General features: G+C 35.7%; 1 protein-coding gene across 3 annotated transcripts in view; it reads left to right on the forward strand.

Moving 5' to 3' along the window:
• Positions 1–674: 674 nt before the first annotated feature.
• The window catches only part of COL12A1 (collagen type XII alpha 1 chain), a gene marked incomplete at both ends in the record, with an annotated part of 107,254 nt that continues 90,020 nt past the window's right edge, over positions 675–17,908 (forward strand). For 2 of the 3 annotated variants that reach the window (XM_084256465.1, XM_084256466.1), the window contains 7 exons: positions 675–747; positions 7,895–8,011; positions 11,368–11,511; positions 11,954–12,013; positions 14,524–14,787; positions 14,966–15,130; positions 15,794–15,967. In XM_084256465.1, coding sequence (XP_084112591.1) covers positions 675–747; positions 7,895–8,011; positions 11,368–11,511; positions 11,954–12,013; positions 14,524–14,787; positions 14,966–15,130; positions 15,794–15,967 — 997 coding nt within the window. The remainder of the gene's footprint in view (positions 748–7,894; positions 8,012–11,367; positions 11,512–11,953; positions 12,014–14,523; positions 14,788–14,965; positions 15,131–15,793; positions 15,968–17,908) is intronic. The other variant, XM_084256467.1, reaches the window with a different exon arrangement.

Raw genomic sequence — 17,908 nt, forward strand, 5'->3', positions numbered from 1 at the left:
TTATTATGTATTTCAGACTTGTTTCTCTCTCATCTTGAGTAAGGGATTTATCAGATGTGAAGACAACACAGCTAGCAGGAGGGTCAGGTTTCGGTTGTGACTTTCATATTTCTGTATAATCCATTTCAGACCTCAAGAGCTGCATATTTGTAGGCAGAACAAAATAAAGAAAAAAGAGAGCAAAAGAGGTTTATTATACTTTTCCAAATTATCCTGAGACCACTAAAGTACAGTTACCTAAAGAGTTCAGCAGCTAGGAAAAAAGAGGCCAAATAAAATCCCCAGCTGGAAGAAACATTTAGTTGAGTCAGGGATAAAATGTCCTCTGAATTAACCATCACCCAGGCAGGATGAAGTCATGTGGGGCCTGGTAAGACTTCACCCGGGATGCTAAGTAGGCTAGCCTCCAGGAAAACAGGACCCTCTTTAAGCTGTATTCCCTCTTAGTGTCATGACTAAATTGCTGTAGATGAACTTAACTTCCATTGCTTCACAATAGGCCCATTATATGCTTGGGCCCGGTTTGTGATTATTAAGGCCGATCTGGCCTGGTTCTGACCCAGGTTCATGCTCCAGTTCTAACCTGGTTCCAGGCCTGCACCCACCCGGTTCTGATGCGGTCTCTGCTTGCTCCTGCAGATCCCTTCATGCGGCTGTGAGCTCCGAGGGCGAGCATGCGGACCAGGCTTCCCCCAGCGCTCACCGCCCTGGGCGTGGCCCTGTTCCTGTCTTCCATTGATGCAGAAGGTAAAATGCTCTTCCTTTCTCCTGCCTCAGTGACAACGCAGAATTCTAGAAAGGAGAAAGCCAAATCTTTCTCTCCTCTATTGCTTGCTCTGTTTACACTTCGTGTTGTTGTTGTTGTTGTTGTTTTTTTTTTTCCGGGTGATTTCTCTCCTCTAGAGAAACGCCCCCTTTCTACTAAGGTTTGTCCATTTTCCAACTCTCAGGTCCAGCTCTTTCGTATTCTGCTTAATCCATTCTGTACAGTGCTCTGTGATCTCCTAGCCCTTGTCTCTGCGGTGTGCTGTCCACACTGCCGTCGACACCGACGCCTTCAGGGAACACCAGCCATCCGGGAGGGGGCTACGGCTGCACCCCGCTCTACGAACTGGACACCTCCGACTGGTACCCAGAAGTCCCGGAGCGCGGGCGCGCTCGCTGGCGTGATTGGTAACCACCTAGCTGAGGGCTGCGACCCCAGTGACACACGAAATAAAAGACTGCAATAGCGGTGGCTCTGCGCGTCTGTGTGTTTTGTGGGGAGCTCAGGCGGCTAGGCGGAGGGTGCAGGCAAAAGAGGTAGTGGCCAGACTGCCTAGGGGAGGGGTGGCAAACAGAGATGCAGGACCCGGGGTGTGTCCCCGTGGCTCACGGCCGTTGCGCTCCACGTTTGTTTCCTGGGGTCTAGAGGCGCATGGCCCAGGCCCAGCCTGGAACCCAGGAAACAAGTTGGGTGCCAGACAAACGGGGCATTCCTACCTCCTTGGCTCCCTCCCATCTCATCTTGCCGACATCCCTGCAGCATCAGACTGAAGCGAGAGGGCGATGGCAAAAAACAAAAACAAAAACAAAAACCAACAAGAAGGCCAAAAAACAAGAACGGTTCAATGGGCACTTGGAACCTTAATTTCTCAGTATTCATTGAACAAGTCTTTTCTATTTATTACTAACCCCTTGGGGGCTGCTGTACTCTCTCAATTATCTTTGGGAATATGACAAACTAGACTCACTGTTCTTCAAGGTAAGAGGGTAATACCTTGAAGCCATCTTTAAAAATTGTTTTTTTTCAGTGAGGAAAAAGGGAGAAAAGAAATAACGTCTGTGTGAAACAGTAGTTGTGGAAGTCCCAGTGTGCTTTTTAGATGTCTTGGGAAAATAGAATTGTTTCATGAAAACACTGAACTTTTAAAAAAAATGGAATTATATTTTGATTTTCTATTTCAAGACTACAGGTACAGAAAAATTGATAGTCTCTAAAATGTATTGCACATTTAGAAAAGTCACAGAAACTTGCAGAGTCTCCTTACCTGATTTTTTTTTTTTTTGGGGTGTGTGTGTGTGAATGTACAGGCTTTTCAGAGTGGCCTCTGTGAAGTAATACTTAGTTGAGGTTGCCTTTAATGTTTCTTTCTATGTCGTTGTTAGGAAGGAATTTTATTTGAGGAACTTCTGGAAGCCTGACTGAAGATATTTTTAGATAATTCACTGAAGTGGCCTATTTATTGCTCATTAAGAAAATAGTTATTTGAAATCAGAAAGATTTGAGAATTCTTAGGAAAAGAATTAGGTTTGGAATGATGTAAGTGGAAAAAATCAATTCTGAATTGGGTAATGGCTAGTTAGCAAAGCGAACTTAAAATGAACATTTTACTATGGACATTACAGATTGTTTCCATATTTCTTACACTGTATCTTTTTAATTTGTATTTATTTCCATATGCTACAGCACTTTTTTTTTCCTTTAAAAAAGGTGTCTTTTCTTGTATTCCACCCTTTTGGGTCAGCATTTAATAATTATTTTTAAATAGGACTTTGTTGGTCTTGATTTTCTAGCTTGGCACTACCAATAAATTGTGAGCCACAAGTGCAAATTGCATATGTAACTCAAAATTTTCTGGTTGCCCATCCAAAACAGAAAAAGTAGGGCCTCCCTGGTGGCACAAGGAGATAAGTCTCAGTACTCTGAAGCTATCAGCAGCCACTGCAGCATGAGTTCCATCCCCTGCCAGGAAAATAACCAACATGGCACAGAGACCTCTCCTGTTTCTACCGCCACTCCCCTTAGCAGTGTATTTCAGTCAGTCAGACTGTTCTGCTCCTCTGTCTCTGGTGAATCCTATCATCCTCCCACCCCCCACATCTCTGGCCTACACTCCAGCTCTTGTATGCATAAATATGAATCTTAAAAAAAACAGAAGAAGTAAAATTAATGTTTGTAATACATTTCACTTATGCATACTTACTAATATATCCACAATATCATTTCAGCATATATATCATAAAATTATTTGTTATGTGTTTTTTTTTTTTGATTAACTTTTTGAAAGTGGGTGTTTATTTTATGCTGGCAGTGCATTCATTTGAAATTGGCCACATTTCAAGTGCCTGAGAGCCACATGTGGCTGGTGGCTCCTGTATTGGACAGCATAACCATTGTGTTAACTACCAACTAAGTGGACCCAGGAGCCTGCGAAGGGCTCACAAACTTTGTGGCCAAGGTCTTTCTGGGAACAGTGGGCTGGAAACAGAATGTCTTTGAAATATTTGTTGGGAAAACTTCAAAATATCAACTTGTACCCCTATTTCCTGTCATATCATTTTGATCTTATTTCTAAAGTAGCAATGGTTGCTTTTCTTTCCCTGGTGCCACTCATACTTGTTCTTGTACTCATCCTATTTTCCTACCAATTTCTATTTATTTAATTTTTTTTATGTTGAAAACTCAATACTTTTTGGTATCTACCTTTTGCATTCTTCTTCTTTCATAGTGATACCACCTTCATCCTATTGTTTTCTTTCTCCTTATTTATAAAAGGAGCTTTATTTTTCATAGCATAGTATTTTGTCCTATTTAAATAGGGGTGAAAATGATTTTTTTTACTTCACAATTTATAACTTTTAGCCACAGCATAGACTGTATTGGCTTTAAAAATCAGTCCAGTGCTCTGATGACCTGGAATGTGTGGTTATCTTTGGCTTATGTTTCATATAATATTTGACTGACATTTAATTTTAGCACTTTGCATTGAAGTCCAATGGCCATTTTTCCCTTAGAATTAGATGACTTTTTAATTAATCTTGAATTTGAGAATAAAACAAGTTTTATGAAAAACAGAATTTTGATTTTAGTAAGTGATTAATAGTTTATAATATATAATGAACAATTAAAATTATCAGTCAATGAGTTGAGGTCATAGCTTAAATTGCCTTGTGTCTAGGTTAAGACATTTAATGTGTATTTCTACAATCTTGTGTCTAACTTTTAACAGAAATTTCGAACTAGAGGAGAACTTGTACACCATCTATTCTAATGCTGGCATTTTAGTGGTAGTTTGCCCACACTGTGCTTCTTTCTTTTTCTTTACAACTAGTCAACTCAGTTTAATGAGAGAACACATTTTGTGATATTATGGAAAAATTCATTACTTCTATATAATATTAACTTTCCAACTAGTTATATTTGGTGTCTTGTAAAAGCACCTTAAATGAACATATCATGGTAAAGATTACTGAATTTATATTAGTTTGCATGAAAAATACAAATCAATGTTTATTGAATATGATAAACCACATTTTGCACACTCAAAAGTTTCTACCATCAGAGTGGCATACTTTTCAGTGTAGTCATCACAAAGATCAGACTAAAGATCTTCATTAAGATATTTTAGTACTGTGTTCTCGGTTTTACTTTAACATATTTTGCACACTTAACCAAAACTTATTAGACTGTTTTCCGCCTATCAGTCTAGCCACCCACCCAACCACCCATTCATCTCTGCACATTAGGTAAACTCTTGGACATACATTTTTTCCCCGGGGGTGACATAATGAAAAAAATATTCTTTGAAAATTATATATGAAGATAGAAACTTTAGTTTTAAAATTGCATGATCAAGTGTGTAATGTTAATGACAGATTTTATCTATATTTAAATTGGAGGTATCAGAATACCACATATATATTATTGACCAGGTATCAAATAATGACTTTTTATAGAGTAAAAAATACACATGTATTTATAATTTTGTCTTTCATTTACTTAAAAAATGATTAATAGACTTTATTTTTAGTGGTTTTAGATTTAAATAACTAATTAGATAAAACATAGAGTTCCCATATATCTACCCCTGCACAGTTTTCCCTACTATTACCATCTTGTGTTAGTGTGATATATAGGTTATAATTAATGAACCAGTATTTAAAAAATAGTTTATTTATTAATGAAGTACATTTTTCTTCATATATATACACTAATAGGTATCTAAAGTTACTTTTTCATGAAAAATATTTATTTTTTTAGCATCTATTCTGGTGTGGTAGACAATTATATACTTTAAGAGTCAGATCATGGGATCAAAGGTTTTCTTCTTAGTTATGTTAACCTCTGAATCTCACTGGCTCATCTATGGAATTGGGATATTAATGCTCACTGTGCTGGTTGTTTTGAGAAGAAAAAGGGACAGTATGTAAAGTGACTGACTCCTTATTACAGAATAGACACTCAGCAAATGTTAGTTACTATTTTTCCTAAAAAGCTTAAAATTCTGCCAATTTATATGACAAACTATCATCAGAATGCAGCTTTCATAAATGTAACTTTTTGAGAGTAGAAAGTAATACTCATAAAATTAAACTGCTAGTTGTGATTATTCAAAATTTTGGTCTCTTCACTATGAGTATTCACGTTTTATTAATACATATATAGCTGATTGCTATATAGATGACTATTACTCTTGGTTAAGACTTATAGCTTATAGTCTTTGCAGTCATAATCCATAGGCAGAGAGCTCATTTTTGAAATATTCTGGTATCTGCATTATTTTAGGGACCATAGATGCTGCTTGTGACAATGCAATGGTAGTTGTGAATTATTTTTATGTAAAAGATTTTCAAAATTAATGAAATTATTATTTAAATCATTGAATCATTTTGCATTGATTCAAGCGGACATGCATTCACACACCTGATTTATTACCTTTTATTATACAAAAGCATGTATAAGTGGAATGGCAAGCCTGAAAGGTCTGACATGTGATAAAAGAAGAGGAGTGGAGTGGGCTCTCTGTTCTACATATGTTGGTCAGCCATTCTTTCCTTCTTTTGATTCCCAAGTACCACATCTGAGTTTCTTTGAACACCTTAAAGTCCTCTGAAATGTTAAAGACTTTTCCCCACAGTCAATTTTTCAGTTTATCTGGAATCCTGGTCATTTGGAAATCAACAAGGTGGGCCGCTGCTGCCCTTCAGCAGTTTTAACCTAATGCCTGCTGCTTCAGGTCAATTTCCTTGCAAGGTTGGTGGTACTGTTTTTCCATGTACTGATTATTTTTAAAAGCATGCTCAGGCCAGTTGTGTCTGCCTTTGCATTAAATTTGTCCTGAGCCATTGCTACTGGAACAATATTTTATAATGATATTCTTAAAACCTATTGTCCTATTAACTAACATCTGTTGCATGCTGTATACTACAGTGATGACTATAGCTAAACTTCACAATAGGTTATAGGGCACAGAATATTGAATAATTAAACTATGCATGTAGATTAATAGCCTAATCTCACTGCCTGTGTATGGATAGTAAGAAAATAACATTCATTCCATTACCAGAATATCCAATAAAAGTTAAAAAAAAAGTTATACAGTTTGAAGCAGTAGTCCATAAAAGCAGATGTTTGCTTAATTTGTTTTATTTCTGTTAAAATATCCATTAATAATACATAAATCCCTAACCCCAGTTAAATTCTATGACTCGTGTCTCAAAGCTACTGTGTTTCAATTGAGCTCTGTAAGACCCCCCAAAAAATTATCAAAACAGATGCAAAAATTCTGACTCACAAAGAGTACTTTCAGACTTCAACTCTTTAAGAGTATGACTGAAAGTCATCACTTTGTTGATCTGCTTCAATAGTAACAATTTTTAATGCATCGACCATGCACTGACAGTGAGTCAGTACAATGTTGCATGATGAGGCATGAACATTGCAGGGAGAATATCATTATAAAATATTTCTGAAACGTCTTTGTGTAATGACTATTGTACATGGAGGCTTTTGTCCAGTGTGGGAAACTAAAAACAAGTTGACATTTCATTCACACATGCATGATGCTATACAGTTTTGTATGTAAACTATTTCTTTCTGTATTTTTCAATTATTTCTGTCATTGACTTCTCCAAGTTTTGATGCACAGTCATGTCTTCAGATTGCTGATCCTTCTTCACTGTTTTCTTTAAGTTCTGTAAATTAATGTCCATAAATATATACTGATGTTGTCTTTTCATAATTAACCATTGTTTTGTAGAGGGCCATACTGGCATTTTAACTTAAAATGCTATTTCTGGTATGGAGTATACCTGCTGCAAAGGAAAAGAACAGTGTTGGTTTACACCTTGGAAACATATAGCAAATTGGTGTAAACAGGCAGAATATTAGTTTTATAAATATCTCTATCTCTCTTTTTATATTCTTATAGATTATTAACATTCCTTATAACATTTTTGAATTTATGTCTATAGGAATATGAATATACTTAAATGTATATTTTCTTACGAGACTCAATAGGGCTCAACTTCCCATGATTCTTCTTTTTTATTAAAATACTTTTTCATCTCTGCTACAGACTGAGATTTATTGAGCAAAATTAATATGAAGGCAATGAGGCAGAGAATGAACTAAAACATCATTGGTTCTTTTCCACATCATGGAAGAAAAGTATTATATGAATGTTCCAAATTAACGCTATGGTTGTAAGCAGGTTGTGATTTGGCATGCTTATTCAAAATGCACTCAGCATGGATTGAAATTCCTTTAATTGTTATGTGAATTGTTTGCATATGTGGTTAGTATATGTAACTTCATTGTACTTGTATGTACTTGTATCCAAACATGTTTCTATTAAGCTTGATTTTGCTGGCCATTCTTGGATGACCTAGCAATTCAAGAAGCAAAAGTGTTTTGTGCTGTCTTCTGTAATATGTATACTCTCTGATGTTTTGTCATATCTTGTCAGCTTTTAATTTTATTCTTATCCAACAAGATATCTTTTATATTTGTTGGAAACAAATTTATGCAAAGACAATTTTAGTAAGCTTTGCTCAACACAATTCCTTACTAAAAATTTTATCATTTTGTGACATTGGAAAGTATAACTAATATCCACTCTCTCTTTTGCAGTTGACCCACCTTCAGACTTGAATTTTAAAATTATAGATGAAAATACTGTTCATATGTCATGGGCAAGACCAGCTGATCCTATTGTGGGTTACAGAATAACAGTAGATCCTACAACAGGTAAGTTTTGAAGTGTTGGGGTTTTAGGACAGAGACATCAAAGATGATATGATTGAATCTCGTCTTCCATTTCATTATGAGGAAGCCAAAATTTAGAAAACCTGAGGAATATAGCCAGTGTCACTAGTAATGATAGACTGAGGTCTCCAGATTTATATTTTTATTGTGTTGTGTTTTATTAGCATGGTTTTCTATCCAAACTGATCAGGGTGTTGCTGGTAATCTTTGATTTTATAACATAGAATTCTTACTTCCTGATATTCTTCTCGAACTACTTAACATTTCCAGATTTGAAGTATCAAGCATTGAAGTGAGTTGTAACGTTTTACCCAGTGTCCTATACATTACACAGAAAACATTGTTCTGGGATAGTGTGTAAGCTATCATGATGAAAGAATTTAGTTTGGCTAGGTGGATTCTGTGAATCCTAGACTAAGAGTTTGTAAAAAAAGAAACTTATTTTGGTTGTTATCAAAAATTGTTTTTAATATTCAGGATGTTGTCCAATTATGGAGATCACTCTGTTGATTAACTTTTAGTTCTAACATGGACTGGGAGAATAACCCTTTCCATTAACATTGGCCAAGTGATAGGAAGAAGTCTTGAGTGACACATTAAACATGGATGATGTCAGTTTAACATTACCAGAGCTCTGTTACATATTTATGATTTTCAAAAATACCAATGATTTTAAATGCTGAGTTTTCAGGGAATTGGGAAATTAATTAAAAATTGTATAGGATCTGAGAACTTAGAAAGGGCTCAAAAATTTACTTTTTCCTCTTTGAATCTTTTCTCTTCAAATATCTGCGCAGTTAATTAGTTCATTAATCTCAAAGCAGAAAAGCAGTTGAAAAACAGTCCGTCCAGTTTCCACATGATTTAAGTTACTGACTTCTATATTCCTTACACTACTCAACCCATAAGAGTCCTGGTGTCTTGTCTCAGTGATTGGTTAGTATGTGTGCTCCTCAGGTAAACCAGAAACATTTCTGAAGGCTCTACAACACTTCTGACCTTTCTTGATTATTTCTGTTTTGATGAAAATTTAATATAATAAAAAAATTTCAACAGTCTTTAGGAACTACTGTGTTTCCTCATTGAATTGAAAATTAACATAATCTAAATGGAAGCACATACTTATCAATATATAAATTAGCTCTCAGCACATTGTACCTCGATATATTTTTTTTAATATTTATTTATTTACACAAGCACTGGGTACAGTCAGAAGCGCGGGAGGGTGAGAGAATTCACCAGAGCCAGAGCGGGGAGCAGAGCAGACAGAAGGACCGAAGTACACTGCTGAGGGGAGCAGCAGGCGGCAGGAGAGGTCTGCGCGCCATGTGGGACCCTCGCCATGTGGGACCCTCGCAGATGGCCGGTATAGAACCAGCGCTGCAGAGGCTGCAGGCAGCTTTGCAACCCAGCGCTCAACCGCTGAGCCACCGGGGAGGCCCTGTACCTTGAAATTTTGATACTTAGTTAAATCAATTCTGAGGATAGTTGTTATCCAGCCATGTATGCACCCATTAGACTATGGAGTACACATTGCTTTAACACAGTTTGTTTCTCCCCATGGTTAATTTTTAGTGGATAAGGGTTGTTTTCTTTGAGTTGGTTTTCACTCCTTTGTTTTTTCTTTTTTTTCTTTTTTTAAAGATTTATTTAGAGGGCCTCCCTGGTGGCGCAGCGGTTGAACGCTGGGTTGCAAAGCTGCCCGCAGCCTCTGCAGCTCTGGTTCGATCCCCGGCTGCTCCCCGGCCACCAGAGGAGGGTCCCACATGGTGCACAGACCTCTCCTGCCGCCCGCTGCTCCCCTCAGCAGTGTACTTCGGTCCTTCTGCCTGCTCTGCTCCCCGCTCTGGCTCTGGTGAATTCTCTCGCCCTCCCGCGCTTCTGACTGTACCCAGTGCTTGTATAAATAAAATAAAAAGAAATCTTTAAAAAAAAAAAGAATAGAACAGTGGAGAGGTCAAAAGATATTTAAAAAAAAGATTTATTTATTTATTTTTATACAAGAACTGGGGTACAGGTCAGAAGTGCGGGAGAGTGAGAGAATTCACCAGAGCCAGAGCGGGGAGCAGAGCAGGCAGATGGACCTAAGACACTGCTGAGGGGAGCAGCGGGCGAGGCAGGAGAGGTCTGCTGCGCCACGTGGGGTTCTCCCTGGCTGGTGGGGAATTGAACCGGCACTGCAGAGGCTGCAGACAGCTTCGCAGTGTAGTGCTCAACTGCCACGCCACCAGGGAGGCCCCTTCTTTGTCTTTTCAATGTGTAATTTAAAGCCAAACTATTTTCTGCTTTATATCTCATTTATGCAAATTTTGTTATCTAACATTAATCTATAAAAACAATGAGAGTTTTTGGCTTAATATTATAGTATCTTTTTCAATTTCTTTCTTCCAATTTAATGTTTCTTTTTTTTTTAAATTGAGGTAACGTTGCTTATATTATTGTTGGCAATTTGGAAGTATAGGATTCCTCTCTCCCACCCCAGGTATCACCACAGTAGTGCACCCATCACAAATCACTCACAGTTTACCATTATAGTTCATTGTGCTCCCTTCCTACTTTGTTCTCACTACTCCCCCACCTATTCTTCCTCTGGATGCTTCATTTCTATAGTCAGCTTTCAAGGGTTAGTTTTTTAAGTTTGTCTTTATTTGGCCCTTGGTTTTTTTTCTCTCTACTGCATGTATAAGTTACATGATCTAGCATTTGTCTTTGACCTTCTGACTTATTTCACTTAGTGTTATCCCTTTTAGCTCCATCCATGTTGCTGCAAATAGCATGTGTTTACCTTTTTGATCTCTGAGTAGTATTCCATTGTGTATATATACTACATCTTCTTGATTCACTCATCTGTTTGGGGGCACATATATTGTTTTGAGAGTTTGGGTATTGTAAACAGTGCTGCAGTAAACATGGGAGTGCAAGTTTCCTTTCAAATTTGTATTTTTGAATTTTTTGGTAGCTGCCTAGGAGGGGAATTTCTGAGTCATATGGTAGATTCATTTTTAATCTTTTGAGACACCTACTTACCACTTTCCATAGGTACTGAGATCAGTCACTTTTCTCCATTGTGGTATATTTTTAATCTGGCAGAAACTTTGAATCCTCAAATAGGTGTTAAATATGATTGTGGCAAGTAAATGCAACAACAGTCCATTTATTGAATTTCTATAATTCAAGGTTTTGGTTTGGGAAGATAGTAGACAAATAATGTTTAGATGTTCTAAAAAGTGTATATATTGATTTTTTTCAGATTTTTATATGTATCCAGGAGTATATCACATTATGTTTTTTGTGAAAAATGTTTTGTTGCATTGATATTTTTCTTTCTGTATTTCCAGATGGGCCTACTAGAGAATTTACCCTTGCATATAGTACCACTGAAACTTTATTATCAGACCTTATACCTGAAATAGAGTATATTGTGACAATCACTTCATATAATAACGTAGAAGAAAGTGTCCCAGTTATAGGCCAACTGACAAGTAAGTATACATATAAAGTACTTTTATACCTTTTGTTTTGCAAGAGATTTTTCCAACTTTCATTTTAATTTGTTGTTCTGCAGAGTTAATTTACGTCAGTGTTAGGCATTCTTTCTATGATCCGAGTTATTAGAAGATGTGAGTAATTTATTCCTGATTTATAACCTTGGTCTCTTGGAAATAGCAAGAATGTTATGAATGAACACTATTAAAAACATTAAACTTTGCCAAGCAATAATGTTAATGTCATTTTGGAATATATCTAAAATCTCACTAAAAATAATTTATTTGCAAGAGAATGCTTATTTGGCAGTATTCTCTGGACAGCTAGGCCTGGACAATACATTTGAAAGACAATGGTGAAACACAGTTTATTCATTTTCTTTTAAGGAATTATTTGTCTGGATTCCTTTCTTTTTGTAACAGTCAGCTTTTGATTTAGTTCAAACAGGTGGTCCGATGAAGCCAGGGGAGAAGAAACCTGGAAAAGCTGAGATACAAAGTAAATATTTCCCTTAATTTTTTTGTTTGGATTTGTATATGTCATCAATATAATATAAATGAGGTGTTCCAATTATATACATAGTTTGCATGCATATATTAATTTCTATAATCTTTATATAAAAGTGTAGATAATATCATTATAATATATAACTAAGCAATTATAATACTTCCTAATCATTTTTTCATTCTGTTTACTAAAATTCTTTTTACTGGGAGTGTTTTGAATTTGTCTGTATCCAAATATTCTTTCAAAATTTTGACAGTAGTTGAAAAACAAAGCTCATCACTGGACTTAACTCATTTCTCAAACATAAATTGAGATGATAGTTTAGAGATATATGAGAAATGTAAGGCTGAACACACAAGAAATGCTGTCATAGCAATTCATTTGCTGTGAAGATATATTTCTAAGTTTCTTTGTATGTTTTGCTTATCACTAGTGTTTACAAGGCTTTGGTTGATGACAGTTCTAACCTTTCAGTATCTTTCTAGGAGATTTCTGATAAATTGATACATTTGTAATCAGATGAAAGCAGTTTTAGTTAGTATGGCTTTTGTAGTTTCTAACCTCCTTTTGTCTTATATATTGCTTTGTCTGACTTACTAGGATGGACTCTGAAGTAGTTTCTTGGACTTCTGATTTTGCCCCTTTGTAAAACTGTTGATTTATAACCCAGATGACCATAAAAAGATTATGAACACAATGTTCCCCTTATCTAGAATTTTCCCTTCCAAATCACTGTTCATTGTTCTTTCTGATGTCTAATTACTTGAAATGGAGTTTGTAGTATGCAGTTACATGCTGATATTTTACTTGAGCCATCAACATTCACTGCAAATGAAAGCATTATGCATAATATTGACTTTTCAATAGACTTAAATTGGCCCATTAAATAATATACAAAATTATTTAGATATGCAACTTGTATTTGACTTGTAAAATTTTCCTTTTCTCTTCTTCCTAACCAAATACTTCCTTTATTACCCACCGGTTGACTGCAAGTACAGTCAATTGGTCTTACAAATACAGATTTTAATGGAAACCCACCATGTCTTCCCCATCCCTACCCCCATCACAAAGAGAAGGAAAGATGAATACAGTTATAAAAACTAGTCATTACATTTTAGAAATTTAAGGATACTACCTATATTTTTACTTTTGAGTAACATTTTTATCTCTCTCTTGGTTGAGTAAAAGGAGATTTAGTTGTCAAATTTAAATATATTGCTAAATAGGACAAGAAGATATTCTGGCTACTTTGTGTCATGTTCGTGCTTGTTTTCCCTTCTAGTGGACTCCTGCCCCTCTAGACTAACCCTATGCAATCTTTAGACAATTATATTGTGAAATGCAGGAGAATGTTAGAAGATTTGCTCTTCAACTCAATTGCATTTGCGTGAATGATAAATCATTTGTTTTATATTTATTTATTGGTAAATTCCAGAGTAAAAACATCTTGCTTACATTTGTAGAGATCCCAGATGTTTTTACATAATTTTTACTTAGAGAAAGGAGTGATGAAAGAATTTATAAAAATAGGTTGACAAACCACTATGGAGAGCTGTGTGGAGATTCCTGAGTCTGCTAAAGATGGAGCTTCCATATGATCCAGCAATTCCACTCCTAGGTATTTACCCAAAGGACATAGAAACATTAATTCAAAAGGGCACCTGCACCCTTATGTTTATAGCAGCACCATTTATAATAGGTAAGCTATGGAAACAACCCAAATGCCCAAAAATAGATGACTGGATCAAGAAGATGTGGTATATATATATATATATATATATATATATATATATATATACACACACACACACACACACACAATGGAATATTACTCAGCAATCAAAAAAGATAAACTCATGCAATTTGCAGCAACATGGATAGAGCTGGAAGGGAACATGCTCAGTGAAATAAGCTAGAAAGAAAAAGAAAAATAGCGGATGGTCTCACTCATAGCAGGAAGTTAGAAAACCTAAATAAGGGACCAGGAAAAAGACTAATTATACTAAAGTAAAAATCAAAATGAACAAGCAACTATAAAACAGAGACACACTAAGGAGGGGGACTGGGGGAGGCGGAGAAGGGAGTAGGATCAAAACAAGCGGGGGTGGAAATTGTATGGGGACTATAACCAAGATGAAAATGCATACATTGTGCAAAAATGAAAAATGTTGTAAAAAATATTTAAAATTTTAAAAAATACAAAAGAAAAAGGTGACAAGTGACAACATAAATATTAGGCCACATGTTCTTGGAGCTTAGGTAATGTATCTGTCCTTTCTTGTGTCTTAGATAGCAATTTAAAGACATCTAAAGCCATAAATGCATCTTTATGAAGTCACTGAAAATACTTCCCTGTGTCAGTTGTGGGTGAAGAACAATGTATGCTCTAATGAGCAAAATGATTAAAGGAACCAACATTTTTGCATTGTTAGTTTGTATTCATTAATGATGTTAGATTTAATATTTCAACACTTAAAAATATATCAAATGTATTTCAGAATGCTCTGTCAGTGCATGGACTGATTTAGTGTTCCTCGTGGATGGCTCATGGAGTGTGGGAAGAAATAATTTCAAGTACATTTTAGACTTTATTGCTGCTCTTGTGTCTGCTTTTGACATTGGGGAAGAGAAGACAAGGGTTGGAGTTGTTCAGTACAGCTCTGATACCAGGACTGAATTTAACTTAAATCAATACTACCAAAGGGATGAACTTCTTGCTGCAATTAAAAAAATTCCATACAAAGGTGGCAACACAATGACAGGTATGTTATACAACTTTTGTTATTGTTTAAAGTAAATGAAATATACATTTGAATGAGAAAGTAAGCTATTGCTCAGTTATTATCACATGTAAATTATTTTTAAGTGAATTGTGTAGTTGTTGACTTTGGCAAAATGATGTAGTGTGTAGTGAATGAACATGTTTCTCTGTCGCTTTAGGGGATGCCATTGATTACTTAATTAAGAATACATTCACGGAGACTGCTGGAGCAAGAGTTGGTTTTCCTAAAGTGGCTATTGTTATTACCGATGGCAAATCTCAGGATGAAGTGGAAATTCCAGCAAGAGAGCTTCGTGGGATTGGGGTTGAAGTTTTCTCTTTGGGTATGTCCAGTTTCATTAATTATTTTCATTTTAGAACTACTTCAATAATTAATGTTTCGGAAAATGATTGGCTGATTCCTTAAGGAAGGATGCTATTCTAAGGCTTTTTGCATAATGTAATATTAAGCCAAACCATCTTTAAGTAAAAACTCTGTTCATTTATTTTCTCATGTAACTTCCATAACATATGCATTAAGTGAGGTGGTATTCAAATTCTTTGCCAGCCCTCTATTTTCTAAAAAAATGCTGGGGCAATGATTTTAATAAAGATCCTCCTTGTATTATCATTAAGTATTTTTTTTATGCGTTTCCTATATTATGTAATACTTGAGGAATTCAGAGGCCTCCAGCTCATTCAGGACTCTGGAAGAAAAAAGTATTATCTTTACAGATGGCAGGGACAGATGATGGCATGGTTGGGATGAGAGCCCACTCTGTTTTACTAACCATTCGTTTTCCTCTTTGGCTGGTCACTTTATGTGAAATTATAAAATGTCTTTGTCATTTGAATAGCTGCACATTCGTTATGAAGCAAAGCAACTCTGATTTATGACTGAACAAGCATTTGAAAATGTCTTAACTTGTGAAGGACTCAGAAAACAGAGAAATTCCTCAGTTCAGCACATTTCAATTTTACGATAGCCTTGTCCTTTTGTTTTTAAGGCATTAAAGCTGCGGATGCAAAAGAACTCAAACAAATCGCCTCCACACCTTCACTAAACCATGTTTTCAACGTGGCCAACTTCGATGCAATTGTTGATATTCAGAATGAGATTATCTCCCAGGTGTGCTCTGGTGTTGATGAACAACTTGGTGAACTGATTAGTGGGGAAGAAGGTGAGTGGATTGTTGAGCATGCCCATGTGTTAGCCCCTTTTATCATTTGGTAACACTGGTAGCTTGATAAGCATCCTAGATACAGACACATTTGCTTATAAATATTCTCCAGTGATTTCTCCACCTGTATACTCTTTTTTTTTTTCAGTAACGCAACTTGTTGGTATCATTTGTATTGTCCCCCAACTTCCAGTGGAATATTAAATAATATATTTATATCATTGTATAGTTCTTAAACTTATTTTTCTGGATAAGTTTGACCTGTTCTGTTTCTCTAAGACCATGTTGTGTATGTTGAGTGTCTGCCCATAATTATACAGATACTTGCTTTAATAATTTTGCATTCTGATTAAAACTTTGGCGGACTGGGGGTACCATTTATTTTAGCATTCTGCAACTTAAAGTAGTAACAACACTGTTTCTATCATCATACTCTACAGAATATTTGGAAAGATTTAAAGATATTTTAAAGATCAGTCAATTTGATCTTACCCCATCTGGAAAATTTTCCCATTTTTATCACTTGTCTCTAATACTCGGAAGAAAGCAAAAAACATTTCATAAACATCCTTTTAGGCGTTCAAACACTACAATTTCCCTGATTGTTCTCTTAGCCTGAGATTTAAAGTTCTCTTAGATGAGATTAAAGATAAATTCTAAATAACTACCTCTTCAATCATATAAATGCTCTCATCTCCAAACCCCAAGTATTTTGGCAGTGCTCATTGGCCTTAGTTCTGTTTCAGAACTGTTTCATTACTTCTTGGGCTCTGAATATTTTTTTTTGTTTTACTGTCTAACATCTGACATTTTGCTGTGGATTATTACAAAATCCATCCCTCTGCTTATTTTTTCTCTGATTAACCACTTTCACTAAACATTGAATCTTTAAAAACACTGAAATTCTTCCATCTTTACTGGGATGCATTTGTGAGGGTGCATCAAACTTGTGTTCTGTCTTTGAATTCTCCCTGTTTGGGGTATGGAGTGTGTGGTAGGTGTTTATTCTGTTCAGGGTTTTTTTCCCTCTCCCTGGCATTAGCCTGCCGCTGTCATTCTCTGTACTGCCTCTGCAATATTTAAAGGGTTTGGCCAAACTTCCAGTTGGCACATCCATTGCTTCTCTCCTACAACTTCTCACTTCTTTAGACAACATTTTTATGCACTACGTCAGATTGCCTTTATGAGGAGGTAATGAATAAACTTGTGTCTGTTTTAGCATCCACATTTTGCAGGCTGGTTTATTAAAAAAGTAGAACTATATCTTCTAGGAAATTAATTCAATTGACAAATGTAAACCACTGAATATTTAATCTGATATATCTTAAAGTACTTTGTATCTGTTAAGTATATGACTATGTTCTACATTAAGGATAGAATATTATCAGATTTTCAATGTTTACTTGTCAAACTGCACTTTGTGAACGAGTGTTTCACCTTTGTTTGGTGGCATTATGAATATAGTTGAGCTTTTTTTCTTACCTTGAAATAAATAGGAATAAAATTATTTACAATCATAAGAACCTGTCATTTGAGAATTGCGGGATCATTTTTTCTTGGCATATTATTAATATTGTTTAAAGATTATAATTTTGTCTGACATTATTGTTAATGAGAAATACCTTTAAAACAATTTATAAGTTATTGATTTAAGAAATGTGTATCAAGTTACCTAGTTTGGTACAAAGGCAATACCTGAGAATAAAGGCAATGAATAAAATTCCTAATCCAGATGGGAATCTTGGTCCCAAAGAAAAATTAGGCATCGGGAGTCCTATCAATTTCTTTTCAGTACTTTATTTTTCCTTAAACTTTTTAGCTCCCTAACTAAAAATCAGGTACTGAGTCTCTTAGTTTGATGGGATAGGTAAAAGTGGGGGGGGGATGGGATTGGACAAATCCTCCTGATGCTTTCATGATTACTTTGAATAAGGAGATTTG

The sequence above is a fragment of the Talpa europaea genome, assembly GCF_964194135.1.
Source record: "Talpa europaea genome assembly, chromosome: 2".
Lineage (NCBI taxonomy): Eukaryota > Metazoa > Chordata > Mammalia > Eulipotyphla > Talpidae > Talpa > Talpa europaea.